The sequence below is a fragment of the Sturnira hondurensis genome, unplaced genomic scaffold, assembly GCF_014824575.4.
Source record: "Sturnira hondurensis isolate 20B ecotype Veracruz unplaced genomic scaffold, ASM1482457v3 Scaffold0007222, whole genome shotgun sequence".
In the NCBI taxonomy this organism is placed as follows: Eukaryota; Metazoa; Chordata; class Mammalia; order Chiroptera; family Phyllostomidae; genus Sturnira; species Sturnira hondurensis.
In genome coordinates this window covers 206,646-228,313 of record NW_028079853.1, presented here as the reverse complement: position 1 = coordinate 228,313, position 21,668 = coordinate 206,646, and the positions used below count along the sequence as shown (strand labels likewise).

General features: G+C 49.1%; 1 protein-coding gene across 3 annotated transcripts in view; it reads right to left on the bottom strand.

Moving 5' to 3' along the window:
• Positions 1–21,668, bottom strand: part of MYLK (myosin light chain kinase) — a 192,266-nt gene that overhangs the window by 112,543 nt on the left and 58,055 nt on the right. For 2 of the 3 annotated variants that reach the window (XM_037051461.1, XM_037051460.1), the window contains 7 exons: positions 20,727–20,934; positions 6,782–6,827; positions 5,650–5,815; positions 4,341–4,506; positions 2,613–2,631; positions 882–1,417; positions 107–313 (listed from right to left, as the gene is read on the bottom strand). In XM_037051461.1, coding sequence (XP_036907356.1) covers positions 107–313; positions 882–1,417; positions 2,613–2,631; positions 4,341–4,506; positions 5,650–5,815; positions 6,782–6,827; positions 20,727–20,934 — 1,348 coding nt within the window. The remainder of the gene's footprint in view (positions 1–106; positions 314–881; positions 1,418–2,612; positions 2,632–4,340; positions 4,507–5,649; positions 5,816–6,781; positions 6,828–20,726; positions 20,935–21,668) is intronic. The other variant, XM_037051462.1, reaches the window with a different exon arrangement.

Genomic DNA, 21,668 nt, shown 5'->3' with positions numbered 1-21,668 from the left:
TCTGTGGGGTTGTACACCCTGGGCCGGGGGCTGTGGGAGATGACCTTGTGCAGTATATGAGGCCTCCTCACCAACAACCCAGGGTGGCCTGGAGGAATGTACTCACTTTTCACGAGGAGCGTCCAGTCACAGGACACTTGGCCTCGGCCGTTGGAGGCTGTGCAGCTGTAGTTCCCACTGTCCCTTGCCCGGGCTCTCAGCAAGCAGAGGTAATGGAACCCACCGTCTTCATAAATCTCCACGGTGCCTTCTCGTCTCCTCACAGGGGCGCCCTCCAGGAACCAGGTCACCTGGGGCTTCGGAATCCCTGAAACTGCAGGGCCAGGGGAAGGGCCCCCAGAGAGCACACCGTGCTTGGGAGGAGGAAGACTGGCCCGGAGGGAGGAGCTCGGCCTGCGGGGCAGCTGCCTCCTGCTGGCGTCCACTTCCTTACCCCTCAACCCTCCACATCACAAAAGGAAACCACCTAAGACAGAGGCAGGGTCCCTGGGGGGCAGGGATGCAGGGTGACAGCTAGGGGTCCAGGTAAGCCAATGCCAGCAGGAGAGAGGAAAGAGAAGGGACCCTGTGGCTGGGACCCTTTGACGGGGATGGTGGTGGTGAGGACTGTCTCCCCGTCCAGGGCAGTCAAAATTAGGGCAGGAGGCTGACGCTCTATCCAGCAATGAGCAGTGGGGCACTGCTGGGTATTTCTCTACAACAAAGGACATCACTAGACTGAGTCCTTCCTGAGAGAAGACCCCTGTAAAGTGGCTTCCGGGGTGGGCGGTGTTCAAGCGGTGGGTGGGTACAGGAGGCTCAGAGCACTGTGCTGAAGGAAGGGAGTGGCCGCGCGCAGGGCTACACTGTGGGGACCAGGGACCATAGTTAGCTCTACTCACCCTCACATCTGAACTGGACTGTTTGATCTTCGCAGACTTCCTGGCTTTGGGGTTTGCTCTCAAATTTGGGCAATGTTGAGTCCCTCCGGCTCTCCATAGGGATCCTCCTAGTAGCAACCTTGTTCACAACTTCTTGGGTGCCCGGGCCAGGCGGTCTGGTGGGGAGGGTGGCTGGAGGGGGCGCAGCTGGCCGCTCCCTCTCTTCTCTGGAAGGAAGCAGGGAGCCGGAGACTGGTGCTCTGGGTTCCGGCTGGACTTTGGTGGCCTGCAGGGTGATGGTGCTGGAAGTCTTCTGCAGGATGGGGGTCCTCGGGGTCTTTCTGGGTGAGTCCCCAGATGGCTCCAGCTTGGATTCCCTTGGGGGCTGAGGCTGGCTACTTGTGGCCCAGGTCGGGGAGCTACCTCTCTGGGTGCCGGAGCAGTTTCTACTTTCAGCTGAGGTTTCTACGCTGTCCGGTTTCAGCCCCTGGGTGATTCCATTGGTCACTTCCTTCCTGATATCTGAATTGGCTGCCTTCATTCCCCTCAAGAATGACCTGCTTGGCGGTGGTTTGGGGGTGGGGAGGAGGACAGTGGGGGAGGAGAAAAGGGGGAATAGAGCGCTCATCGGGTTACTCACAAGCATTACTCCTCACAAGCCCAGATTCCAGGGATCACAGAAACCCACAAGTTAAGAGAAAGAGAGAGCAAGAGTCTTCCTCTGCCGTTTTCTCCGTTTCCCAAGGCAGAAAACAAGCAGCTGTTCTCCACACTTCCCGGCCCCTCATCCCCAGTCCGGAGTCTGTTCTTTCTACACTCATGAAATCTGCCTTTTTCCCCTTCTTCCCAAGGGCTACCCTTAGTTCGCACCACACGACCAGCTTCCTTTGTCCGCCCTGGCCCTCTCTCACCCATGCTCCCCGCAGCATGCGTGGTCAGTCTTTGAAAAACGGAAACCACATCATATCGGTTCAAGCTTTAAGATTTTCCGATAGCTTTTCCATCATACTAAGAACAAAACTGAGCTTCCTCAGACGGCCTACCAGTCCGCCCCTATGTGTGTCCACGCCGGCTGCTTCTTCAACCTCGGAAGACGCCGTACCCATACCTACCAGGCTGCAGCCACACGGGCGTCCCCCGGGGGCCCACCTCTCATCTCAACACTGTCACACACGCCTCCCCCTCTCTTTGGAACACTTCCTCCTGAGCTCCCCTTCCCCTAGCTAACAGTACTCTTCACAGGCTTGAGCTTGAACATCACACTTGCTGGAAGGGTTTCTCCCACCCTCTACCCTAAGTGAGTGCTTCTCGGTTATTCCTCCTTAGGTTCACCACAAGTTGTAATATGTATTTGTGCGGCTCTGCTCAGAGCCCTTTTCAACAGTGGATGCCTGCTTAGCCTGCACCCCCAGAGCCTGGCGCTGAGCCTGGCACACGGGAAAGGCTGATCCCGAGGAAGAGGAGCTGGAGGAGCCCAGGGCTCCAGCCTGTCACGTGGACGGTGCCCTTCCACAGCAGAGCGCCCCTCGTAACGGCACTGACCTGAGCAGACACCGAGAAAGATGATGGCACTGTGTCTTTGAGAGTCTCAATACACATGGCAAGTCTGATACAGAACCTGGATGGCACATTACAACAAGAGAACAAAACACCCGAGAGCAACAACACCCTGCAAACAGTTCTCCCTCCCGCTATGACTCAGAAATTCAGGGCATTTCAAATGGAAACAATGACCATAACTCCTAGACATACCTATTGGTGTTGTCCAAACCTGGAAAAAGGAGAGGAGAGAGACACTGTTAGTGGGGTGTTTTATACACCAGGGGAGACAGCAATAAAACAAGAGTCTCTTCCACTTATTTGAGAGTTTTCACTTCCTAAGCTCTCACTTTCCCCCTCCCCCCAGTCCCACCTCCCTCACTCATTTCAGCTTCTCTGGCCCTGAACTCCGTGGGTTCGCATGAGAGGTGCTCAGTATCTCTGAGCTCTGGAGACACCCTCAGTGCTTCCACTGCCCCCCGGCTGCCGAGCCTGGGGCAGCCCCCATCCTGGCCTCCAGGCCACAGAAGGGAGCCAGAACCAACAGGGGGACAAACAGAAATAAACGCACATGGAAAATTTCAAACCCAAACAGTTGACTTTACACCTGGCTCTCAAAAACAAAGCCCCTAAATGATCATTTTTGACAAATATCTGCTATAAAATACTAAGGGAAAGTGTATTTTTATTCATCTTCTCAAAAGAAACAATATTTTTCCAGCCACATTAATTGTTAAAATTTTATTATGGAAATTCTCAGTGTCCAGTAGTAGACAGAAGGATGTAACACACCCTGAAAGCCAGTGCTCAGATGAAGGAAACATCAATATTTTGTCAGTCTTATCTACCCACTTGTTTTGTTTTGGGGAGCTTTTTCTGGGAGTGTTCTAAAACAAATCCCAGATAACATAGCATTTTGCACTGAGTACTTCAGAGGGGAACGGGTCTTTCATTCAGTGCTACCATGGGTTAGGGAGGGGCGACTGAAACCCCACTCTCCCTGCCCAACCGCCGGTCCTGATCCTGTGGTGAGCTGTGAAGGCAGATTCTTTGGTCAAGCCCAGATGATGGAGAATGGAACAAAAACTACCAGCAGGTACTATACACAGCATAGCTCGGGACTGTGTCACGAAACTTGTTTCAGTTCAGCATGTTTATATACAGATGCATGTCCTGGGTTGCAATGCACGATACATTTTCTGTGGCTTGGGAAAAATGCTTGGGCCAAAAACAGTAAAGAGAGTGAGGAGGAGGAGGAGTGTCTGAGAAAGGAAGAACACTTGGGAAAGAAAAATCACAGGAGAAAGGAGGTAAGAAAGGAGGAGGAAAGGTGAAGGTCATCTCCCTCCCAGATCCAGCAAGTCCCTCGCTCGGTTCCTGCTCCACACACTCTGACTTTCCCAGGCCGGACTGGTTGGAACCAAGCAGAAGATAGAAGGAGACAAATGCAAAGATACTTCACAGGAAGAGCTGACAGGGGCTGACCACTGTAGCAGGGAAGAGGCAGGGGTGAAAGGTGAAGTTGGAATGTCCCGTCTGGGGGAGAAGGAAAAGAGGACCCTGGGCTAGAAAGAGTTAAGTTGAGGGAACATCTGATGTGAAGGACGGAGTGAAGAGCAGGTGGTAAGTTAAATTTTGGTTGGGCAAGACATCAGCAATGTCCACTCTTCCAACTGGCATTTAGAGTCATAAAAAAGGATTCTGGGCAAGAAAAAACTGAAGACACAGGCGTGGGGTGGACGGTGTGTGCACAGGGGAAGCCTCTTCCTCTGTGGCCATGTCTGTGCCGCTCTCCCACTTCCTTCCTGCGGGTTCCAGACTCTGCCTCTGGGGAACACACGGGCATGGACACACGACACACATAACACACAGATGCACGAGGAAAAGCCAGGAGGGCACCAGGAATGGACTGCATGCTCTGGCCCCTCCGTCAGTTCCTACCTTGGATGGAAAGCTCAGCTGACATAGAGGCCTTCCCTGACCCGTTCGCCACCAGGCACGTGTACACTCCCACGTCATCTTGGCTGACCTTGTGGATTTCCAGAACTTGCATCCCATTCTTCTCACACATAGACACCCGGGCGCTTGGCTGCAGGGGGACGTCTCCCTGTGGGTGGCCATAGGGTAGCCTGGTCAGAGAAACCCACTCACCCGTTGGCTCTGTCCTTCCTCCAGCCATCCTTGTGGGACTGACCAGGCACCTCTGCTCTGGGCGCTGTCAACATGCTTAGAAAACAGGCTATTTAAAAAATTTTTTAAAATTACACTTGGCATACACTCTTATATTAGTTTCAGGTATACACCATAGTGATTAGTTATTCATATGAAGTGATCGCCTGTTAAGCCTGGTACCCACCTAACACCATATGTAGTTACTACAACATCATCGACTGTATACACTCCATGCTGCACACGAGCAGCCTCTGAACAGCCCCTCCGCCCCCACCCGAGGCCCGTGTATGCAGTACGGTGTTTAGTCGAGCTTAGAGCAGACGTGCACCACCTGTTTCCAAGGAGCCCTCCTTGAGGTGGGACATCCTATAGTCTTCACTTCAGTTCTCCTTTGCCTTCTTGTTCCTTTTATTCTTTTCCCAGGGTCAGTTCAGGAGAATTAAGACATAGTAATACATGTCCTGACACTTATTTTAATCCAGGAGTTCCATCTGTGGAGAACTTGCTCTCCGTGGCCTTGACCCCAAGTTTTCCCTGAGGCTCCTCTGTGCCCTGTTTAACGGCCAAACCTTCTCCTTCCCCCCTGCTGCCTTCACCTCCCCTTCCAATGCCTCCTCCTCCACCTCCGCCTTCATGCTGCCCCGGACCTGAGAGGTTTATGAAGCCCTGCCACGTGGAGTATTTTGAGGGAGGTGGGGAGCTCTGCCTCACAGATAAGGAAACCAGGGTTCTAAGGGGTCAGATGACTTGCACGGTATCACATGTTTCGTGAACCAGGGAGCTGTGGCTTAAAACCTCGTCCCATGACTTCAAATTCTACTCTCTGGTGACGGTCAGGCCAGTGTTGCCTCAGGAGTCTGACGCTGTTCTGTGAGTATGTGGATTATAGGACATTGCGGACTGAGTACCAGAGGGAGAGCATGCAAATAAGAGCAAGAACAAGCGTGGCCATGAAACATACAGAGAACCACTGACAGATTAAACTGAAGGGACTAATTAGAAAGACACTCCCACCAGTCCAAGGGTCGAACCCTAAACTTTCAGGGTCCCAGGCCTGGCCAAGAAGACAAAACCTCACCTTGAGCCAGGTGACCTGCGGTTGGGGTCTGCCAGTGACCTTGCAGGAGAATCGCCCCATCTGTCCTTCTCTGACCACTGCACGACCCAGCTTAGTAGCAAACTTTGGCGGGCACTCTCCCCAGATGCTAGGACGGGTCTCCACGGCAGGAGCTGTGAATTTGTCCCTGGAAAGAAATCAGGAGAGAATCCAGCCCCAGACACTGTAACCATTCAGGCCTTCCTCACTCGGGCCCCATCCAATCGCTTCGGTTGAGGAGAGGAAGCAGTAAAGGGCAGCTTTCCCAACTCTGTGCCTCAAACCCAGTTCTGATGCACCCTCTGGAAGAATCTGTGGCACCAAAACCTGTTTCCTCTACCTCCTGGGCATGTAGCTAGACTCCACTTGCTGGACTCCCTTGAAGAAGGGTGAATTCTACCTGAATTCTACCGAGTTCTGGACAAAAACCTGGGTTTTGGCCAACAGACTCTGGGCAGAAGAGCTGTACGCCACTTCGGCACTAGACCCACAAAACCTCCTGTGAGATTTTCCACGTTCTGTCTTGCCCATTATTCTGGCTAGATGCATGGGGCCCAGCAGAAGCTCCAAAAACTAGGAGATGACGGAGCCACAAAATGTCAAGAAGTTGGATCCCTGAAAAATAACAGGAAGGTTCTCCACATTTTCGAGAATATCTGAATTGACTTTGCTTGAGTAAGAACTTTCCCTGTGTTAAGCCATTATGATTAGGGGGTGTGCTTGTTATAGCAGTGGCAGTTACTTATCTTTACCAATATAGGTTCACGTTCCATAAGGAGTGTCACATATTGATGGCCTCCCCGAGGTCTACTTACTTAAGTCTTTCAACTATTGCCTTGAATGTTAAGACATTCCTGCAGACCATATGGCCACATAGCCCCCTTCCTTAGCATTTAGAGTCTGGGCCAGTCAAGGTGCTAGCCACAGAGGAGGCCAGGTCAGGGGGTACTTCGTGAATGATGCCCAGTTTGTGTGAATCGCATCCCAATAGGCTCCTGCTTTAGTTATCGCAACCCAGGACACCCAAGAAGATTTGCTTCCTAGGCATGTTCTGTCAAGTCTGCAGGAAAAGCCAATCCAGCCCTCGTCCTGGCTCGAGCATCCCAGAACTTACCCCATAGTTTTGGAGGCAAGCTGACCATACTTCTTCACAAAGCCCCCTGCAAGTAGGAAACAAGAAAGAGGCTTGAAGGGTTGGGACTGACCACCCACTTGGGGCAATGAGTCCAAGAGAGTCAACAAGGGTGGGTGGAAAAATAGCGGCATAATAACAGTAGCAGTGAGCCCTGTGGGAGAGGCACTGTGGTGGGCACTTGACATACATCAGCACATGGTTTCCTGTAATAATTTAAGGTGGCCGGTACACATCATCCTTCTGCTTTTTAAATAGGTAAGAAAAATGAGATTCAAAGAAGTCGCTCACTCAAGCTACAGAGCTAGGAACAGTGCAGGAACGCCTCCAGGCCTGCCTGTCCTAGAACACGGGGCTGCTCTGCTGAGCTGTGATGTTTCGAGGGAGCTTCCACTCTGGGGATTGCCCGAGGTGGTCCTGGACCTCTCCAGAGATGACTCAGTTGGAGGGAGGGAGTGGGGGAGGGAGAGACCCTTGCGCCTCTCTCACCACACTGTTCATGTTGAATGCAATCAGTACCCTGTCTTTCCTCTTTTTTTTATTTTATTTTATTTATTTATCTTTAGAGGAGAAGGGAAGGAGAGAGGAAGGAAACATCAATGTATGGTTGCTTCTGGTGCATCCCCTGCAGGGAACTGACCCCTGCCGGAAACTGGCCTGCAACCCAAGCATGTGCCCTGATTGGGAATCGAACCGCGATCGTCTGGTTCGCAGGCCCGCGATCAATCCACTGAGCTACACCAGCCAGGGCCCCGTCTTTCCTCTTAAGATGCAGCAAATACAGCAGCACCCATCCTGCTGGGTGAAGCAGGTGACTGGAGATGAGCCACTGCCGGGTCTGCAGCTGGACAGCAAACCCAGCAAGGCAGCTGCCACTGCATGGAGGGACCATTCACAATGTGATCCCGGAGTGACTATAACCTGGTGGGGCATTTTTGAGGGATAGGGATGGGGCGGGAGAGGCATTTTTGAGATGGTAGCCGGCCTGGAAGTTGCTTTCTTTGCCTCAAGCTGAAAATGTTTACGAAACCCCACCCGAGGCACACGTGGTAAGGGCAGAGATCACTCCCCAACAGCAGCAGGCAGCCGCAATGCGAGATTGCTGGGGGGGTTAGTGGAAGAGTAATGCTACCTGGTTCTGTCTGTAAGAATGCATAAGCATGGAAGATGAAGGCTGTGGCTGAGTGTTTCCCTCGGCCATATCTGGTCTCAGGTTCCACCAGAACCTTCGTGAAGGAGGGTTAATAATACACACCAGCATTACATTTAAGTGTGGTTCCATATGGATTGTCAATGACCATACACGCATTCTGCTTAACACAACTGTTTAGTAAGCTGTGTGTAGTTTTCATTCCATTATGTGGGTTTTTGTATAATTCCACTCATATGGAATGTTCAGAACAGGCAACTCCGTAGAAACAGAAAGCCGATCAGTGGCTGTCAGGAGCGGGGAGGCGGGGATGAGGAATGACCGCCGAGGGCGATGGGGTTCCTGTCTGGGACAGAAAGCCCTGAAACTGAACAGTGGTGACAGTGCACAGCCTCGTGAGTGTACCTAATGCCACTGAACTGCACACTTAAAAATGACTGAAATGGTAAATTTTAAGTTATATGTATTTTACTAGAATAAAAAATATTAGACCAATATGGGTTACATATGCCTTTAAAACTCCTGGTGGTTAAACATTTTATTTTATTTTTTTAAATTTAATTATTGTTTAATAAATATTTTATTTTTTATTCCAGAGGGAGAGGGAGAGAGAGAGAGAAAGAGGTCGATCAGTAGCCGCCCACACATGCCTGGACCAGGAACCAAACCTGAACCAAACGTGAAACCCAGGCATGTGTCCTGACCCAGAATCGAACCCACGACCCTCCAGTTTACGGGGCAACACTCTAACCAACTGAGCCACACTGGCCGGGGCACTAAGCATCTTAATCCAAAGGCTAGAATTCCTGTATTCCTTAAAAAAATAAACTAAAGCAAAAATATGGCAGTTCCTTAAAAAATAGCAAAAGAATGCCATTTGGAGGCACTTTCTTATCGAAATAAGAGCAGTTTACGTGCGATCCAAGGGTAACACATTCAGTTGAAAATGGAATTGAGGAGCTTGTTTTAATGAGTTAACACCAGAGAGTTTACATCTAAACAAAAAGAGACTCTGGGGGAAAATAACTAACAGTCTATTTATAGGCAAAAACTTGAAATTTCAAATTGTCAGATAAGGTAAAATTAATTGTGTGGAAGCATGAAAATCTGGCAGAACAGTAAGTTTATGTAGAAAAATAAGTGGAAAGGGGATGTGGGTAGAGATGCCAAAAATAGAAGAGTAAGTTCAGAGAATTGGTGAAGACAGGATTGAGTTAATGAGGGGAAAAAGGCCAAAGCACTGAAGGCATTTAAACAGTTGCCTTTAATTTTTTTCAAGGACAAATAAAATAGAATGCCGGCAACTTTCAGCAGTGGGAGGTCAACAGTGGAGGGGCCCAGCACTTTTTGTCAAAAGACACAGAAAGACTGAACGGAGACTCTGAGTGCTGCCGACGGGGCCCCTGACACCAGAGGAGGCACAACTAATAATTCTGCCAGGACGGTGGGATTGAACCAGACCATTCCGGGCCAACCAGGGGCAGTCACCCTGCTGGCAGGCAAACTCACAGTGGATTCTAGGGACTACTTAGAATAGTGGTTTTCCACTTAATGAGAACAAATAGCCACTTTTTATAACAGATATTTAGCCGCTCCCCCTGGGCCATCCTGGACTGAAGTTTGACATTAACTACCCACATATACAACTTTGGAAAGAAAATATATGTGAAGACCTACCTAAAATATTAAGGAGAAATAAAAGGAAAGCAAGTTATAATGATATTTATTTCAATATGTAAATGTTTAAGCATGGCAATTTCAATATGTAAATGCTCATGTGCATTAGAAGACATAAGGACACGGTCTGGGTGTTTGCACCGACTGATATGCATTTTTGGATCTCAGAGTGAATGGTCAAAAAATATACTGTACAAACAGTACAGGAAAATGAGAGAGCACAGGTACACAGGTAGACATTTAAAAAATAAAAACAATAAAAAGTAGTGTTAGCAATGTTATCGATCAATGATTTCTAAATACAGAGAAAAATGACAAGAAAAATTCCATAGCTAAAAGGAAAGCAATGATAGAATAAATAACAGAGCAGACATATTACATAAAAAAAGAAAGACTGAAATAATGTTAAAAGAAGATAACTTGGCAAGACAAGCCACAGACCACTGAAGTAGAGGAAATAAAAAAAAGACTAAGTGTGGTGTCAGAAACCATATTCTATGTGGTGACACGGCATCTGTGAGACCTCACCTGAACCAAAACACGGATTCAGCCCCTGTCGTAAACAAGGCACTGGCCAGAGCTTCAGTGGGAACACTGACGTGCACAGTAACAGCTAGAATCTGGCCGCTGAGAGAGAGGCCAAGTGCTTCAAAGCTGGGAGAGGGGACATTCTGATGTTGAAGACCGTGGGTTTTCAACCACAGATCACTGCAGGATGTGAAGGGAGGGAGTGATAAACTCCTATCCGATTTTAAAAAGGTATTTTAAACAGCAGTGCGGAGATTAGAGTGGGGTGTGAGGAGAAATGAGGAGACCAGCTGGGAATTTGCTCAACTGGTCAGGGCATGATGGTAGCCAGGACCAGGATGGTGGCAGTGGGGACAACTGAGAACTGCACGGCCGCACTGGCGTGTGACTGGGGAAGGGCAGAGAGTACTGGAGGACGGCTGGGGCGTCCTGGCTGTGCTCCTTCCCAAGGAGATGTGGGCTGCCCCCTGTCCAGTTTCAGCTGTGTCTCCCTGGGGCCATCAGTCTGAGCCTATGTTAATGGGCCCCTGACAGGGACTGCCTGTCTCTGCATAAATGGGGCCTCATCCTAGTCAAACTATTCATTCTACAGCCTCTACTCAGGCAGGGAGCGTTGGAGTTCGAGGTTGCAGTCTGCTCGTGCTGGAACAGCACGGGTCCACCAGTCTCCTGCTGTAACACCTACGCCCATTCAGACAGACCACGAGGGCCATTCCAAGGTGCCAAGCAGACAATTCAGGAATTCTGTTTTGGGTTCCAGGAAACTGATGCACCCAAGAATCAATTCTTGGGGGAGAAGAGCTGGGGAACTGGGTGAAAAGGGTGAAGGAATCGAGAAGTATAAATTGGTACTTACAAAATAGTCATAGAGACATAAAGTATAGGGCATAGAGTCAGTGATATTGCAATAACTGTGCATGATGCCGAGCGGGTACTGGAAATATTTGGAAGAACACTTTGTAAAGTATATGATTGTCTAACTACTATGCTGTACACTTGAAACTAAAGCAAAATACTATTGAGTGAGTGTAAACTAATTGAAAAATAAAATAAAATAAATCAATTCTTCCTCGGGGGGGTGGGTGTTGAAATAAAATATCTGTCACTCAGAAAAACTATTTCCCGGTCATTCATGGATAAGGTAGTCATGTATACTCTCCAGTGATTCCAAAGAAATTGTGATGCCAAGTTTTGTTTTGGGGGACAGTTCAATAAATTGCAGCCAATAACCTCCCCATTATCCTACATAATTACTCTGAGGAGAAACTGAGGTGCTCTGCACAGAGAAAGTAATTTCTTTCAGAGGCCAAGACTCCGTGTGCCCCCAGCTCACTTCCCTAGAGCCGCTTTCCATTGTGATTCCCAAACACTCCGAGCCAAGTGGCAGGTATTTCCTCTTGTACTTGTTTATAAAGGCGATTTTGCAACACATTATTAGAAAGGAAAAAGGGATAAATCTACCTCCAGTTTGAGCACCCCTCCCCCTGCAGGCGGGACCTGGCGGAGTCATCTGGCTGCCGTCTGCTGCACAGGTGTCTGACCAGAGCGTGTGATGGGCAAGTACAGCGTACGGGAGGGTGTTTTAAGGATCGTTCTGGAGACATTCACCACATAAAAAGAAACCCATTTTTGTCGGGGACCATACAAAATGATGGTGTATCAAATACACACACACAGAATACCTGTAATAACTTCCAGGCATTTAGAAAAATAAAGGTAATGTTAAAAAAAGATTCATGGGGCAAAAGGGACTACACAGTATGTCCCTGTGGCTGTGGCTCAGGGGAGTAGTTCCTCCAGAGAGCTGCAAGCAGGATGAAGATGCAGAAACAACTGCCTGTGGGCGGATCCAGTCCGTCCGTACCCTGAAGTGGATATGACTCCAAAACCTGCCCAGTCTTGTGCTCCATCCCTTCTCCAGCCTGCTGCTCTGCCCTCCAGCCTATTTCCCACTCCTCTCTGCTTCCACCTGTCTACCACCCTTCACCTGAGGCCCCAATTCTCTACGCTTTCCTCCCAACCACATCATCGGAACCAAAATCAGACCCATTCTTCCAGGACTAGCCAAAGTCCCTCTTCCTCCACAAAGACGTTACAGACCATTTCAGCCTCTAGAGGTCTCATTCTCCCCTGAGTATACAGAGCTGATGTGCCAGTCGTTTGGCAAATAAGCCCAAGCTGCATTGTGACTGGACTTGTGCTTTTACTTACTTTTGTTTCTAAGTCTTATCTGACCAACTACATTCTTGCAGAATGGACCTGACAGAGTATTGTGTCTCCTACACAGTACCACACAAATGTACCCTGTAGGTACATCCTCATGTCAAATCTTCATTGCAATATACTAACAAAATATGAGGTTGACAAGGAAGTCCATCTCCTGAGGGCAATCATCAGCTTTGTTCTTTGGTCCCAGAACAAAGTTAACACATTCAGAAAGATCTGATGCGTGAACAAGAGGCTAGAACTATGAGCAACTTAGAAAGGGCCAGGGTGAAGATGGGAGAAAGGGATGAAGGAATAAGAGACGGGAAGAAATGATGGCAGCATCGATGACAGAAATCAAAGCAGAGCCAGCAAGGGGTACGGGTGTACATTACGGATGGAGAAAAGAGACAAAGGCAAAGCGGAAGGTGAGAGTAAAGGATGAAAGGGAGCCAGGTGAAGGAAACTGGAAGTTGTCCTTCAAGAACAGAATGAGGCCAAGTACAATAATTCGTCATCTAACTCTTCGGTATAGCAGATAAGGCTTCCGCCAGGGCAGTCTCGACACACAACTATGTCACAGCAGAGACACTAGTGGGGCAAAAAGAATAACTGTCATCTCCACTGCATTTGCATTGTTAACTCTGATGAGACAGAAGAGGAAAAAACTCTCAGAACATGTTCAAGATTCTGACTGAGTAAAAATAAATAAATAAGGCATATGCCCTTAAAAAAAGAAGGGCCATGAAGGAATGTAATAGATTAAAAGGGGTTTATAATAATATAAAGGGAAACAGTTAAAGGTCTTTGAGAAGACAGGAAGTTTAGATAGAAGAAGATAGTATGAAAGAAATATAAGAACAAAAAGGAAAATCACAACAGACATTCCTGAGGAATAAAATAATTTAAAGCTCAGCCAATACCAATAGACATGGGCTCAAAATACATAATGCCATCGATCCAATCCAACGTGAAATTAAAAGGGATCCGAGAAATCTGTCCCTGGAAAAAGGGCAGTGGAACACGGATGGCGCAGGAGCACTTCCTACGATTTCAAAATGACTCAGCAACGGTGGTGCCGTGGAGCCAGCGCTGCTGGACCAGTGGTCACCAGGGTCACTCTCCCTTCTGCTGCCATGTTCCAGGCGGCTTGCCACCTGACCCTTTCTCCCTCACGTAGCCGTAGCCCGGGAGCTTGGACCACAAGCCAGTGGTTTTGTGGGGGTGCAAAGAGCAGAAGCTGCAGTACTGGGGGGGGGGCAGGGAGGAGGCGTGCTTGGGGAAGGGAGGAGATGGGCCGGAGGCCGGCCCCGCAGGCAGGCAGCTTGAGCCCAGGCCTTGTTTTGAACTGGGGCAGCTGAAAGGCAGAGCCAGGACGACAGCTCTCGGAAGCCAGCAGAGCCAGTGGTGTGGCAGAGAGAAGAGCAGAGGAAACTATCTTTCTGGGACAAGAGCGCAAAAGCCTAACAGCGAAGGGGCAGAAGTGAGCTCCTTTCTCTCATTTCACAGGCTAGTGTGCCCTGAAAACACCCAGTACACTGGTCCTTCTGGTTTGGGTTTGGGAAATGGTTTCCTCATAGAAACAACTGTGTCTCAGTCAATTTCCAGGAAATCGATGCTTACAGACGGAAGACCAGTGGCAACCCCTTCCATTTGGGTGAGCTTCTTTGCCTGAATCAAGTCCTGTCATTTTGATACCCTCCAACGGCTCTCTATCACCAAGTCTAAAGGCCCTACTTGGTCCCACGCCTGCCCGCCCGCCTCTCCAGATGTATTCCCGCCCCTCCTTTACTCACTCTGCTCTGGCCCCAACGACTCTCTTGCTGTTTCTCATTCCTAACTATGGCTACAAAACGCCCCACAACTCATTTCTTGGCTTGTTGCTGCTTTCTCACAACTCGTGTGTGCAGGTTCCCTTTTTGCCTTTCCAACTGATGTCATGTATTCACTGCTAACTCTTATAGCATCTCTTGTTACTTAGCTGGTATTCCCAGTAGACAGCTCAAAAAAGAAGAAATGCGTTGATAGAATTCCATGAAATAATAGAGGAATATTACAATCAAGTATTTAGTCAGTGTGATGGTTAATTTTATGTGCCAACTTGACTGAGCCATGGGATGCCCAGATATTCAGGCTTCGCCCAGTCAGTTAGAAACCTGAATAGAATGAAAAGGGTGACCTTCTCTCACAGGGGACATCAAGCTGGGACAGAGGCAGGCGGCTCTCCCCTGCCTCTCACTTGAACTGAAACATCAGCTCTTCCTGGGTTTTGAGGCTGCCGGCCTGTGGAGTGAAACCGTACCATCGGTTCTCCTGATTCTCAGGCCTTCAGTCTTGGATGGAAACTATACCACCAAGTGGCCTGAGTCTCCGGCTGCCACTTGCAGACCTTAGGACTTGTCGGCATCCATAATCATGTGAGCCAGATCTTTGCTTGCTCACTCTCCCTCTCTCTCTCTCCCTCCCTTGGGTGGGCCTACAAGTTCATTCGGTTTTTCTGTACGATGGCTCCAGTAGTGCTTAGCTGTCTTTAACTTCATTCAAAACAGTTAGATTGTTTGTGACAGCTGTCATATCAGCATGGGTTAAAAAAAAACTTGTCAAAATTGGTGGGGTTTTGTGTAGCCACTTTAATATTGAAGATGGAAGAAAATATGCAACATTTTGGCATATTCTGCTTTATTATTTAAGAAAGGGAAAAACGCAACTGAAACACAAAACAAGATTCGTGCAGTGTATGGAGAAGGGGCTGTGACTGATCAAACGTGTGAAAAGTGGTTTGCGAAGTTTCGTGCTGGAGATTTCTCACTAGACAATGTTCCATGGTCAGGTAGACCAATTGACATTGACAGTGATCAAATCGAGGCATAAGTTGAGATAAATCAACATTCTACCATGCGGGAGATAGCCAACATACTAAAAATATCCAAATCAATAAAGTTATTGGTGAACATGAAAACTGGGTCTTTTACTTTATGAAAAAGAAACACATGGACTTTTTGGCCAGTCTAACATGCAGGCAAACCTTGCTTTACTGCACTTCATAGACAGTGCGTTTTTACAAATCGAAGACAAGGCCCTCCACCAGCATTAAGATCACCGCTCACTTCATTGCAGTGCTTGCTTCAACGTCTGGAACCTAACCTGCACTATCCCCACAGCGCGCCTATAGGAGTGATCTACCTTCTGCTTCTCCGGAAAACTGCAACAGCAGATACAAGCACTAGCCAGGCGGTTCTCAAACTATCGGTCCCAGAATGCAGCAGTATTAGCATCACTAGGAAACTTGTTAGAAACGAGCATTCTTGAGGCCGTCCCAGAACTACTAAGTCAGGGACTCTGGGGCAGGGCCTGGCAGTTTGTGCTTCCGACAGACCTCCGGGCGATTCCAATGCACGCTCCCATTTGAGAACACTGTACCAGGCTAAATATACCCTGTCTGGGACCGAATCCTCCCTTGCTACTCAGAATGTGCTCTGGGGCCATGGGCACCACCTCAGGCTGGTTAGCGCTGCACACAGTCAGGCCCCACTCCAGACCCACAGAATCGGAATCTGCACGTTAGAAGGTTTCCAGGTGGCTCATGTGCCCCTTTGTTCACAAAATATAATCCTATGAGGTGAGTATGAGCCATCCTGAGGCCTGGGCCTCCTCTGGGCCTCCCAGTCTGGCTTTCCCTGAGCTCCTGAGCTAATGTCCTTAAAATTAAACCTCTGTTACTTGGAATCACTTAAGTGACCCTCTGGTCCCTGAAACACAAAGGCCCATCTCACACTCAGATGACCAGGTTTGGGGCATATCCTTCATGTCAGTGCCGGCCCTCGTTCCCCCCACACCCCAGGGTCACTCTGCAGATGAAACCGATGGCCCAGAACCACTCGCCACCCTGTTTACATGTGGGGTGTTCTTTTTGTTTCTCTGGGCAATCCTTGTTTTGCCCAATTCAAACGGAGCCTCTAAGGCTGTGCTGCCCAATATGGTAGCCAGTAGCCACATGTGATTATTGAGCCCTTGAAACACAGCTAGTCTGAATTGAGATGTGCTGTAAGGGTAAAACTCACCCACCAAATGTTGAATATGCAGTATCTCGTTAATAATTGTAATATTGACTATATGTTGAAATGATAGTTTCTTGGGTATATTGGGGTAATTTTATTAAAATTGATTTTACCTAGCCCTGGCTGGTATGGCTGACTGGTTTTGAGCGTCGTCCTGTAACTGAAGGGTTGCAGGTTCGATTCCCAGCCAGGGCATACACGTAAGTTGCAGGTTTGATCCCTGGTTTGGGCACATACGGGAGGCAACCAATCAATGTTTCTCTCACATCGATGTTTCTCTCTCTCTCCCTTCCTCTTTCTCTAAAAGCAATTAAAAAATGTCCTTGGGTAAGGGTAAAAAATAAAATTGATCTCACCCATTTTCTTTTAACGTGACTACTAGAAAACTTAAGATTATATATATGGCTCATGTTACATTTCCAGACAAAATAATCAGTGTTAACACATCTTTTAAAGTATAAAGGAGAAAAAAAGACAAAATAATCAGTGTTAACGCATCTTTTAAAGACAGTGCTGTGCTAGAGAACAGGCCCGTGGCCCCTGCTTTCAAGAGAAAGGTCCTGGAGGGCAGGTACCAGGTCTCTTCCCTGCTCTGCACCAGGCCTCTGTGGCCAGTCCTCTGAGGTGGGTGACTGTCAGGGCTGGTGTCCAAGAGTCTTTCTAGGGTTTAGACCAGAGTTGCAGCCCACTGCACTGGGCCATGAATGGCCCTGTCAGTAAGGTGCTCTCCTCGTGGAGGGTATGGCCTGTTTCTGGGCCCTGGTTACCCAGTTGGAAATCAGATGAGGGGAGGGCTCTGCCTGAGCAAGATGGCTCCTGCTGTGTGGGCCTGGGGTGACTCAGCACCGGGATCCTAGTGGCTGCTTTCTCAGGCCTCTCCACAAAACCACTACGCCCAGTCTCCCCTCAAGTGTTTCTGGTCCACTCTGCCCCCACCTTTGCCGGAGCCCAGGGTAAAGTGGCTGCAAAGGAAAATGTATGCATTGGCCCTTTAAATGGCCCTTTGTGTCTCCAGCCGTCGGCCTCTGGCAGAGAGCAGCCCTGCCCTCACCTGACTTCCAATCTGGTAACCAGGGCCAAGAAACACGCACTATCCTCCATGAGGACACGCGCCTTGCTCGCAGGGCCATCGCTCCTCTACTCTTGTGCAAGGATCCCCCTGATGTGGTTCTCGGGATGTTAATACCGGGCTCAAACACTACAAGGCTACTGACTATTGGGCGCCTACCCTGTGCCTGTGGGGCAGCCATGATCCTGACCTGACCCTGTGGGGCAGCCATGATCCTGACCTGACCCTGTGGGGCAGCCATGATCCTGACCTGACCCTGTGGGGCAGCCATGATCCTGACCTGACTCTGTGGGGCAGCCATGAGCGCCAGCTCACAGAAAGAAAAGTAAGGTTCCAAAACGTTAGACATTTGTGGAGGTCAAATACAAGCCCATCAGCTAGCACAGCTTTCTGAGGTTGAGCACCAAAGGGTTGAAAGTAAGGATCACACTCTTAATTCCAGAACCTCTGCTCTTGCCACGTACGAAGCACAGTAGAAAGTTGAGAAGAAGGCAGGTGGGCTGCTAGATTCCCTTTGTCAGAGTTGGGCTGGCCTGGCACAGTCAACCAGTTACCCATGGCAGAAGGGATCAGAGCGGATCTTTCCAGACTTATGGTCTGAGGGCTGGTCCCAAACCACACATCAGCCGGAACTGCCTTCGATGCAGAAGCAGAATGTGTACAGGCCATTCACATGTAAAGAGGCTGCAGCCTTTAGGCCATTCTACCTTCTGGGAGACATGCATCTGATGCGATTTGGGCCTGAGTGTCCCCAGATTAAAACCAAAGAGGACGGGGCAGGACTGAGAGCCTGAACCTTCTCTAATTCTGCTGTGCCTCTCCTGCCTTGCTTCCTGCCCTCTGCCCTGACTAAAATTTTTATTGCTAAGTTGAGACATCAGATCTAACTTTCTCAACCATGGGAACTGGAAAAAAAGGTTTCATGCTACCTAGGTTTTACATACCACCCCTGCATTCATGACCTACTCCATTCCTTAAAAATGGGTCATGGAGCCCTGGCTGGTGTAGCTCAGTGGATTGAGCGCAGGCCTGTGAACCACACGATTGCGGTTCAATTCCCAGTCAGGGCACATGCCTGGGTTGCAGGCCAGTTCCCAGCAGGGGACTCACAAGAAGCAACCATACATTGATATTTCTCTCCTTCTCTCCTTCCCTTCCCCTCTAAAGATAAAAAATAAAATATTTTTTAAAAAATGGATCATGGAAAACTAGGGCTAGCCCAGGTTTTAGAGACCACTGAATTCAAATACTATTCTGCAGAAACAGGGGTCCAGGGGCTTAAAGTCACACTCCTGACTGGTAAAAGGTGCAACTGGGACTTTGGATGCCTGACTCATAATTACTCTCTTCCCTAGCTCCAAACGGAATATCAGAAACAGGGGCTTATAGGCTGGATTTTTGTGTCCCCACCCAAATCCTCATTGAAGCCTTAACCTCCCTCACCTCCACATCCCCATGACTGTTTGGGCTTATGAGATGGTGGTAAAGATTCGAAGAAGTCGTAAGATCAAGGCCCTAATCCCAAGGGCTGGTGCCCTGCTTGCAGAGGAAGGGACCACGGAGAGCTTGCTCTCACTCTCGCTGTTTCTCTGCCATGTGAGGACACAGCAAAAAGGCTACTGTCTGCAAACAGGAAGAGATTCCTCACCAGAAACCAAACCCTGTTGGACCTTGACTTTGGACTTCCAGCCCCCAGAACTGTGGAAAAATTAATTTCTATTATGTGAGCCAGGCAGCCCAGGTTTACTAATAAAAGTAATTCTTATTTGTGGGCCTCAACTCAAACGCTGGGCATTGAAAAGTGCATAACGTAGGGGAAAGAACAGCCCCAGAACTGGCCGACTGAGGGCCATTCAGAGACTAACTGGGGCTCCTTTCCATCTGGAATGCCCTAGCCCACAGGCACTTGAAGGTCATTAAAAGGAACAGGTCACTCAGTTGAAGAATTTGGTGAAACTATCCAAACTATGCATATTCTGTTCTGTGAAACAGTCTGTCCTCCTATGATGTAGGTAAACAAGAAAAACATTGGCCCAGGTGCCCCTTGCCACCTTCTGGAACCTTCCCTGGATGCAGTGATCCTCACAAACAGTGTCCCCTGAAACCCAGGTTGGGAGAACTGTCTTCTGAGAGAGGAAAGAGTAAGCCTGACCCTCTGATTTATAAGCCCTTGAAAAGGCCTGGAGGGGTCAAGGGAATCTTGCCCTACTTCTGAGGGTCTGACAAACCCCCAAGTCCTTTCAGATGCCGGGTCTTTCACCAGCCAACAGCCTGAACTGGAAATGTCCTCACTGGCAAAGTGGCTTTGGTATGTGGGGGCTGGACTAGCAGCAAAGGCAACAGCTTAATGTATGGTCAGATGCTTTTTTTCCTGAAAGTTTTTAAGTGAAAAGAATTTTTTAAAGTATAAAGGAGACAAAAAGACAAAATAATCAGTGTTAACACATTGGTGTGTTTATCACAATTTTTTTTTAGTTTTACACAATTTTTATAAGAGGCATCTATTACTTTGTAATGATGATAATAAATACTGCTCATTCAGTCTCTAAATATTTCAGCATCTATTGTGAGCCAGGAGGTTCTCTAGATGCTGGACAAACAGCAGTGAACAAGACAGAGTCCCTTCCTCCTGGACCTTCCACTCAGTGGTGGGTGATAGGGGGACAACAGAATGTGAGCCTTAGAGGGAAAATTCAGGTAGAGTGCAAAGGCAGGGAGCCCTGGGGGTGGGGTGGTCAGAAAGGGAATGCTAAGAAGGGGACCACTGAGCAGAGACCTGGAGGCGGTGAGGGGGGTGAGTCAGGTGGAGGGCTACGGAAAGAGCTCTTCCTTTGGAGAGGAACCACGGGGCGCAGGCGCTGAAGCCTTGCTCCAAGAAGAGCAGAGGGCCGGCATGCCCCCAGTGGAGTGAGCAGGTGAGGAGCGGCAGGAGATGGTCTGGGGGGCCAGACAGGGCAGGGCTGTGCAGAGTCTGGTCTCTGTGTCAGCGTGAGGCGAAGCCATGGGGAGGCTGGAGCAGGACAGCGAGGTCGTGTGTAGTTTGACAAACGCTGTCTCCGGGGATGCCTCCCTTGTTCTCAGGGACCACGTTTTCCCCATTAGATTAAAAAGGACCACCTGAGTTTATGGATGGATGTACTCTCTCTCGTGGGTTCCTTCCCAAGAGATGGCCGGAGCAGGAGCTGCAGGCCCTGGGGAAGCAGACGGCTCCCACCAGGGCCCTCACCTCCTGGGACTCACCTTCCACCGTCAACTCCACTGTCACCTGCCGGGCACCACTACCGTTGGTAGCTTCGCAGGTATACTTCCCCGAGTCCTCCTCACGGACAGCATGAATCACAAGGCTGAAACTCCCTCGGATGCCCCAGTCCAACAGGAAGCGGCCCCCGCTGGTGATGGGCTTCCCATTTCTGTGCCATGCCACACGGGGCTCTGGGTAGCCACGGACCTTCAAGAGAAAGAAAACAGGGGGAGAGCTTATATTTAAGGAGTCCTTCCTGTGTGCCAGGCACTGTTCGGAGTCCTTTACAAGTGTTAACTCATGTAATCCCCATAACCACCCTTGAAGCAGATACTATTTTCATCTGGACTTAGAGGTGAGGAAATCGAGCCCCAGAGAGTTTGGGTAGCTTTCCCAAGGTGTTGAAGGTAGAAAGTATCAGAGTCAGGCATCCTGGCTCCAGGGCCCACTACACAAGTTGACCCTCCAGCCTGGTTGCATATTAGAATCAGCCAGGGAGCTTTGAAAAATGCAAGTGCGTGGGCCTGACCTTGGACCAGTTAAGCTGGAACCCCACGGGGTGGGGATGGGCCTGGGGAGTCTAGACCAGTGCTTCCCACTCTAACATGCAAATGAATCACTTATTAAAATGCAGATTCTGCCTCTGTAGGTCTTGGGCGGGACCTGAGGTTCTGCGGTTCAGACAAGCTCTCAGATGATGCCGATGCTGCTGGTCCCCAGAACTCACGCTGAAGAACAAGGTTCTAGACCTGAGCTGCCCGCTATGGCAGCCCCTAGCCATGCGGGGTGAAGGAGCACTTGCAATGTGCTTGTCCTAACGGAGCTGCACTGTAAGCATAAATTATACACTGGGTATTGCAGACTTAGTATTTTTTAAAAAGTAAAATATCTCAATAATTTAAAAACATGGATTACATGTTGAAAGTGTAGTATTTTTGACA